The sequence below is a fragment of the Gopherus flavomarginatus genome, chromosome 11 (assembly GCF_025201925.1).
Source record: "Gopherus flavomarginatus isolate rGopFla2 chromosome 11, rGopFla2.mat.asm, whole genome shotgun sequence".
In the NCBI taxonomy this organism is placed as follows: Eukaryota; Metazoa; Chordata; order Testudines; family Testudinidae; genus Gopherus; species Gopherus flavomarginatus.
This window is the reverse complement of record NC_066627.1, coordinates 14376063-14385051: the sequence shown is the minus strand read 5'-3', so window position 1 is coordinate 14385051 and position 8989 is coordinate 14376063. Positions and strand designations below refer to the sequence as shown.

At 36.9% G+C, this 8989-nt stretch overlaps 1 protein-coding gene across 1 annotated transcript; it reads right to left on the bottom strand.

Moving 5' to 3' along the window:
- Window positions 1-600: 600 nt before the first annotated feature.
- Window positions 601-1536, bottom strand: LOC127031215 (olfactory receptor 10C1-like). The gene has a single exon (XM_050917982.1). The coding sequence runs from the start codon at window positions 1534-1536 to the stop codon at window positions 601-603; it is 936 nt and encodes a 311-aa protein (XP_050773939.1).
- Window positions 1537-8989: the final 7453 nt, after the last annotated feature.

The window sequence follows — 8989 nt, the reverse complement described above, 5'->3', positions numbered from 1 at the left end:
GTTGTGATTAATGGTTTTACATGTCCCAGGACCAAAGAATGATATATATGAGTTCACCAGCAATGTAGATTTCCTCCTAGACCTCAGATATACCACGTGCAATCTAATTATAAATATCGGAGGGGTAGCTGTGTTTTAAATACTTAAATACTTCTATCGAAGCTGAAAAAATAATAGCAAAAAATTTTCAAGCTCCTCCACCCAATACATGTTTTTTTCTTTGCATCTAGTGAAGAGAAATCTTTGAGGAAGTTAGAAATTTCAACCAACTCTAATTTAAATATGAGAGATTTTTCTACAAAATATAGATACACTAGAATTAGAACAGGTCGAAAAATGTGAAGAGGGAGCAGTGTAATTTTCTCTTCTTTTATTTCTAAATAGTCACAGATTTTTAGGACAGAAGGGGATTGAAAAAAAATCCTCATTTCTTTTGCTGAAAATTCATAATTTTAATTACAAAAACTAATTGAAATACAAACTTCAAAAAAAGTTTTCCAGCACTACATTTGATTAGATAAATTTCTTCATAATGTTGAGATGTTTCTTTCATGCTGTAGAGTCTCTTGAGAGGGCATAACCCATCTGAAGGGAAATTATCTATATTTCTGAAAGAAATATCTTCATCCCTATTTTCCTCAAAGCACCTTTCATCTCCTTGTTCCTGAGGCTGTAGATAATGGGGTTCAAGATCGGAGTCACCACTGAGTAGAACAGAGAGAGTAACTTGTTCACATCTGGAGAGAAGCTGGACTTGGGACGCACATACATGACAAGGACCGTCCCATAGAGCAACGTTACCATGATGAGGTGTGAGGAGCAGGTGGAGAAGGCTCTGCGCCTGCCCTCAGTGGACCTAATTTTAAGAATAGTGGAGATGATACAGATGTAGGATACCAGGATCAGCATGAAAGGCATTATGAGGACGAAGGCAGCACCCAAAATTATCAGGATCTCAATCCAAGAGGTGTCCCCGCACACTAGCTTCAGCACTGACTGGATTTCACAAAATAAGTGATTGATTACATTGGATCCACAAAAAGGAAGTGTGAAGACAAAAGTTGTGTGCCCCATGGCCGCCAAGGTGCCACAGATAAATGAACCACCTGTCAGCTGGATGCAAACCCTCTTATTCATGATGGCAGTGTAGTGCAATGGATTGCATATGGCACTGTAGCGGTCATAGGCCATACAAGCAAGCAGGAAGCATTCAGTAACACTGAAGAATAGAAAGAAATACATCTGTACAGCACAACTGGCAAAGGACATGGTTTTACTCTCTGAGACCAAGTTGGCTAGTATCTTGGGTAGAGTCACTGATGTGTAATAGATCTCCAGGAAAGACAAGGTCCTGAGGAAGAAATACATAGGAGTGTGAAGAACAGGATCCACACTTATGGTGATAATGATGAGGATGTTGCCCAGCACTGTGATGATGTAAATACATAGAAAAACCATGAACAAACCAGGATTCATGTCTGGGTAATTAGAGAAGCCCAGTATGACAAACTCATTCACAGAGTTGTTTTTTCTCATTTTCTTCTTCAGTATAATTCAACTTGAGAATTAAAAAGAAAAACTGCATATTAGTTTGATACCTTAAATCAAGTCAGACTGACATCTAATCTATCTATCACGACTTGTCCACTATCTCTCCACACATACATCCCTCTATCTGTCTGATATGAATCAGGACTGGCATTATTTTGCTCCAATTCTCCTGTCAGAACACTGTCAATCCAGAATAATTTCAATAAGGTTGATGGTTTGCATTCTCCTCTCAGTCCCAACAGGTTTATACTAGGGTATCTTCCTAACCTCAGTGTAAATATACTTTTTTTACTAGCATCAAAAGGGAAAAAAAAAACTTTGACCGATGAAATTGTACTTGTGTAAACCATGAGTGTGATCAGAAACAGTTTCAATGGATTTACACTGATGGAATTAAATGTCAAAATCTGCCTCCAAGTCTTTTGGGGCATGTAAGTTAAGATAATATATGGCAGATTTTTGCCTGGTGAGTGGCACAATCATAAAAGTTAGACCAATATACATCAGCTGAGAACTTAGACTTGTTTATCATATATTCACTGCATGAGAGTTCCAACAGACTACATGGGAATACATGTGGGAGTTATGTTATGCATTGTGCTACAGGGATGGTTTGTTTCTCCTCTTCTTTCCACGACATTGGCAACAGTCCATTGACTTCAGTGTCCTTAATTCTGATTTTATTCACTTTGTCCCCTCTTCATTCATGCCTGCACCTTTGTTTGTGCCTCTCTTTATCTACCCATTAATCTTCCCCTATTTCCCACATTCTAAACCTTTTGTAATCCATTTCTTTTCCAACAGTTGTCCTTTTACTGACACCACGATAAATTAGGAGTAGCTTCACTGGACCCAGCTGGGTTGCATGAATATTACAGTATGGTAAGGAAGATTAGGGTCCATGTTTCTCTATATGGGTACATTAATACTGCATTGTACTTATGGAGGCATACATGGTATGACCCTCTAGCTTGGCAGTGGAGATGGCAAAGCATGACTTAAGTGAGTAAAGACATGCATGATCCTTAGGGTATGTACCCTACTTGGCTCTCTACATACCTTAGCAATCTCTCCCCCATCTACACTTCTATTTTAGCAGTGTGGTGTCCTGCGAAATCCCCCCTGCTGGAGCATCTCCCAATACAGATAATTAGTGTGAAAATGGGAAAAAATCCTGCATCTCTTCACAGTTTCCCACTGCTGGAGCCTTTCACTACCGCATATAACTACTAGGGCTGTCAAGCAATTAAAAAATTAATCACAATTAAAAAAATTAATTGCACTGTTAAGCAACAATAGAATACCATTTATTTAAATAATTTTGGATGTTTTCTACATTTTCAAATATACTGATTTCAATTACAACACTGAATACAAAGCATATAGTGCTCACTTTATGTTTATTTTTATTACAAATATATGCACTGTAAAAAACAAAAGAAATAGTATATTTCAATTCACCTAATACAAGTACTGTAGTGCAATCTCTTATAATGAAAGCTGAACTTGCAAATGTAGAATTATGTACAAAAAAATCTGCATTCTAAAATAAAACAATATAAAACTTTAGAGCCTATAAGTCCACTCAGTCCTACTTCAGCCAATCGCTCAGACAATCAAGTTTGGTTACAATTTGCAGGAGAGAATGCTGCCCACTTCTTGTTTACGATGTCACCTGCAAGTGAGAACAGGCATTTGCATGGGTCTGTTGTTGCCGGCATCACAAGATATTTACGTGTAGATGCACTTCATATGTCCCTTCATGATGCAACCACCATTCCAGGGAACATGTGTCCATGTTAATGACGGGTTCTGCTCAATAACGATCCAAAGCAGAGCAGACCAACACATGTTCATTTTCATCATCTGAGTCAGGTGCCACCAGCATAAAGTTGATTTTCTTTTTTGGTCGTTTGGGATCTGCAATTTCTTTATTAGAGTGTTGCTCTTTTAAGACATCCGAAAACATTCTCGTCCCTCTGAGATTTTGGAAGGCACTTCAGATTCTTAAACCTTGGGTCAAGTGCTGTATCTATTCTTAGAAATCTCACATTGGTACCTTCTTTGTGTTTTGTCAAATCTGCTGTGAAAGTGTTCTTAAAACAAACATGCTGGGTCATCATCTGAGATGGCTAGAATATGAAATACACGGCAGAATGCAGGTAAAACAGAAGAGGACATATATAGTTGTCCCCCAAGGAGTTCAACCATAAATTTAATTAATGCATTATTTTTTTTAACGAGCATCATCAGCATGGAAGCATGTCCTCTGGAATGGTAGACAAAGCATGAAGGGGCATATGAATGTTTAACATATCTGGCATGTAAATACTTTCCAATGCCAGCTACAAAATTGCCATTCAAACACCTGTTCTCACTTCCAGGTGACATTGTAAATAAGATGCAGTGAGCAGTATCTCCCATAAATGTAAAAAAATCTTGTTTGTTTTAGCAATTGGCTGAACAAGTAGGACTGAATGGACTTGTGGGCTCTAAAGTTTTACATTGTTTTGGTTTTGAGTGCAGTTATGGAACAAAAAAATCTACATTTGTAAGTTATACTTTCATAATAAAGAGATTGCACTACAGTACTTATATGAGGTGAATTGAAAAATACTATTTATTTTGTTTATCATTTTACAGTGCAACTATTTGTAATAAAATAATAATGTAAAGTGAACGGTGTAGACTTTGTATTCTGTGTTGTAACAGAAATCAATATATTTGAAAATGCAAAAAACATCAAAAATATTTAATAAATTTCAATTGGTATTCTTTTGTTTAACAATGCAATTAATCACAATTATTTTTAATTAAACTTCATTTTTTTGAGTTACTCATGTGAGTTAACTGTGATAACTAATAACTACACACTGAACTGTGATCATGGACTTCCTTTCACTGTGGCATATTGATGTAGACATAGTCCTGAACCCTACGCAGTGCCACCAGTGAAGATAAAGACTTGATGAAAGACATGTAGATCATGCTTGGAAAAGGTTACTGTTCTCTTGAATGTGTACTTTAAAAAGGAATCAGTATTATTGAGTGCTGTTTTTATTTTTATTTTATCATCTGTATGAGACCTACTCATCACTGAAATTTAACTTCCTTATGCTCGTTTGGAAGTCTCAAATTTCACTGAATAAATATTTTGACAGTTTCTCAAATGTCTTTGTCAATCTACAATTTTTTAGGGCATGTTTCTCCTGTCTATAAATGGAAGTAAATCATGAATAACTAGTTATATCACAGTTTCTCCTAAGATGACTCACTCAAATTGATGTAGTTACACCAGTGAAAAACAGGAGTGAAGATGTGGTAGCTTTACATCTATCCTGTCAGATCTTCTTCTGATGTCATGTGGTTCCATCAGTGAAAACCCAATGTAAATGAGATCAGAATCAAGCAATTCATCTGCTTGTTTCATAGTATTAAGTATATGTAATAAAAAAAATGAATTTATGAGCCATGATAAATGCTAAGTTTTCAAAATTTCACTAAATTACAAATCAGCATGAAAGGCAAATGTTCAGAGTAATTTTTATGAAGAATGATATAGTCAAAAAAATTTCTTTGAACCTTACAAGCATGTTAGAACGTTTCATTTCAGTAATGTAAAATTGTTTCATTTTAATAAGGTCAAATAATATATCTCAGAGTTATCATTTTAACTGGAACAGAATAGAAAGGAATAGAATAGACAAAACATTTTGATAATGTTATTTCAAAATGTAGACAAAATCAGTATATTCCCATGTAAAAGGCTTTGGTTCCATCCAACCAGCTTTTTGTGATGGAAAATTATTGTGTTGGAATATTTTCAAACAGTTCTACAATTAACTGCAGTAGAGTTACCCAGAGTTTACGCCAAGTGGAATTGAACTCAGGGCTTTTAAACAGAACACATTTCAACTGAAGAAATAATAGGGATTTCAAAAGACTCATCTAGATTGAGATCACTTAGAAGAATCCAAAGGAAATATACATAACTCTGGACAAATCAAGGAATTTCTCACTTGTTCTGTGTCCCACATTCATCTCCTCTCTGTGGTTACCAAAGAATTCAGTCATGGATGGAACTTCAATATTTAACAGCTTCTTTATAAGCCCCAGGGTCCTGTGGTTTGGTACACCTCGGATGTCTCATTACATGAAATGATAACATCATTATAATAGGAATACTGTACTCTTTCTTCTCCTGAAATTAGTGATAAACATCTAATGATTTCAACAGAGTAGAACACGGCACTGAATATTTTGCATTTTTGGGACAGATATCCAGCTGGCGCTTAGGCTCCTAAATCCCATAGACACATTTCCAAATTCCACCTCTCATTCCCTACAAGGACCTCAGGGTTTGGTTCAAGTGCAGGACGCCTCCAGCAAAATGCCGCTGAGTACTTGCAATTCCCACCCAAGGACAATGGTACAATGCTCGCATCACATCACAGTTAATGGATTGAGCCAATGCTGCTTTCAACAAATGACAGCTTCAAACGGGCAAAGGGAAGATTCTTAAAAACAATGAATTGTTCCTTCATCTACAGAAGCCCCATTATTGTCAGTGTGAATAAGATTGCCAGAAACTGCTCCTAATTAATCAAGGGTGAAGTTTGATAACCAATCTAATCTAAATAATTTTTGAAACATCTTTTTGATTTACAAGCTTAAGTATCAGTTTTGAAAGTGACTTAGGCAGCTGGGCCCATGTTTATCAAGATATGTACATTTCTAATTCCGATTTACTTGACTCAGAATTAGGCAGCTGAATGACCTGAATACCTTTGAAAATCTGGCCTTTAATGCAAGTTAATGGAAACATTACCCCACAACTCATATTCTCATTGTGAGGGAGAGTTAGGGTAAGATTCACAAAGGTAGTCTGGACTTATCTTAACTGATACTTTAGAGGCCTAAGTCCCAGATTCAGCTACCACTGATATTCACAAAATCCTGGAGGAACTTCAGTTTCTTGGTGTCAACATTCCCTAGGTACCTGGTTATAAGGCTCTGGGCGTGAGCAGAGCAGCCTCTCTCTAGGCCTCTGGATTCAGAGATTCCAAGAACATAAGGGACCATTGTGATGATCTGTGATGATCACAGTCTGACCTCTTGTATGACACAGTCCACAGAACTTCCCCAAAATAATTCATAGAACAGATCTTTTTTCAAACACATCCAACCTTGATTTTAAAATTGTCAGTGAGGGACAATCCTCCATTACTCTTGTTTAATTGTTCCAATGGTTAATTACCTCCTCTGTTAAAAATGTTACACATTATTTCTGGTCTGAATTTGCCTTATTGCAAATTCTAGTTATTGGATCATGTGAGAACTTTTGGTTCTAGTTTGAAGAGCCCATTATTATATACTTGTTCCCCATGTAGATACTTGTACACTGTAATCAAGTCACCCATAAATTTTCTCTTTCTAAAGCTAAACAGATTGAGCTCATATAGTCTATCACCATAAGGCAGGTGAATCATTTTCATGGCTCTTCTCTGAAACCTCTCAAATTTATCAATAGCCTTATGGAATTGTGGACAGAAGAACTAGACAAAGTATCTCAGCAGTGGTCACATCAGAAGCAAATACTGTGATGAAATAACCTCTCTCCTTCTACTCAAGATTCCATTGTTTATACATTACAGGATGGAATTAATTCTTTTGTCCAAAGCATCATACTAGGAGCTCATTCTGTACCCGGAAAGATAAAGGAGCAAATAATTAAGCAATAAATGTGCAAACACCTAGAAGATAATAAGGTGATAAATAACTGTCAGTATGGATTCCTCAAGAACAGATCGTGTCAAACCAATCTGATAGCTTTCTTTTACAGGGTAACAAGCCCTGTGGATGTGAGGGAAGCAGTAGATGTCGTATATCTTGACTTTAGTAAGACTTCTGATACTGTCTCACAAGATGTTCTCATAGACAAACTAAGGAAATACAACCTAGATGGAGCTACTATAAGGTGAGTGCATAACTGGTTGGAAAATCATTCCCAGAGAGTAGTTATCAGTGGTTCACAGTCATGCTGGATGTGCATAATGAGTGGTGTCCCACAGCGATTGGTTCTGTGTCCAATTCTGTGTAATATCTTCATCAGTGATTTGGGTAATGGCATAGAGAGTACACTTATAAAGTTTGTGGATGATACCAAGCTGGGAGGGATTGCAAGTACTTTGGAGGATAGGATGAAAATTCAAAATGATTTGGACAAACTGGAGAAATGGTCTGAAGTAAATAGGATGAAATTCAATAAGGACAAATGCAAAGTACTCCAAGTAGGAAAGAACAATCAGTTGCACACATACAAAATGGGAAATGACTGCCTAGGAAGAAGTACTGTGGAAAGGGATCTGTAGTTCATAGTGGATTATAAGCTAAATATGAGTCAACAGTATAATGCTGTTGAAAAAAAACCTCATCATTCTGGGATGTATTAGCAGGAGTACTATAAGCAAGACACGATAAGTAATCCATCTGCTCTACTCCTTGCTCAACTGTAGTATTATGTCCAGTTCTGGGTGCCACATTTCAGGAAAGATGGGAACAAATTGGAGAAAGTCCAGAGAAGCACAACAAAAATAATTAAAGGTCTAGGAAACATGACCTATGAGGGAAGATTGAACAAAAAATAGGTTTGTTTAGTCTGGAGAAGAGAAGACTGAGAGGGGTCATGATAACAGTTTTCAAGTACATAAAAGGTTGTTCAAGGGGAGAAATTGTTCTTCTTAACCTCTGAGGATAAGACAAGAAGCAATGGACTTAAATTGCAGCAAGGGCAGTTTAGGTTGGTCAATAGGAAAAACTTCCTAACTGTCAAAGTGATTAAGCACTGGAATAAATTGACTAGGGAGTTTGTGGAATCTCCATCATTGGGGATTTTAAAGAGCAGGTTGGAAAAACACCAGTCAGGGATGCTCTAGAATATTTAGTCCTGCCTTGAGTAGTGTGGACCAGACTAGATGACCTCTCGAGGTCCGTTCCAGTTCTATGATTCTAAGATTCTGTATTCAACTGATTTCCCACTATGACCCCCAAATCTTTTCCACAGTCACTGTTTCCTCAGATACAGTCCCCCATCCTGTAAGTATGTCCAGCATTCTTTGCTCCTAGAAGTATGCATTTACATTTAGCCATATTGAAAAGCAAATTGTTTGTGCACAGTTAACCAAGAGATTCAGATCTCTCAGAATCAGTGACCTATCCTCTTCATTCACCTGCAAATATTATCCAGGTCATTGAGGAATATTTTGTTTAGTGTAGGGCTAAGTACTGACCCCTGCAGACACAATGCCACTCTATGATGATTCCTAGTTTACAGGTACATTTTGACATATAACAGTTAGCCCGTTTTTAATGCATTTAATGTGAGCTGTCTTAAGTTTATGTTGTTCAATTTTTTCAAATAAAAATGTTGTGCAGTACG

Bases quoted from the DNA above. Each gene is read 5' to 3' on its own strand.
- LOC127031215 (XM_050917982.1), bottom strand. From the start codon at position 1,536: ATGAGAAAAAACAACTCTGTGAATGAGTTTGTCATACTGGGCTTCTCT.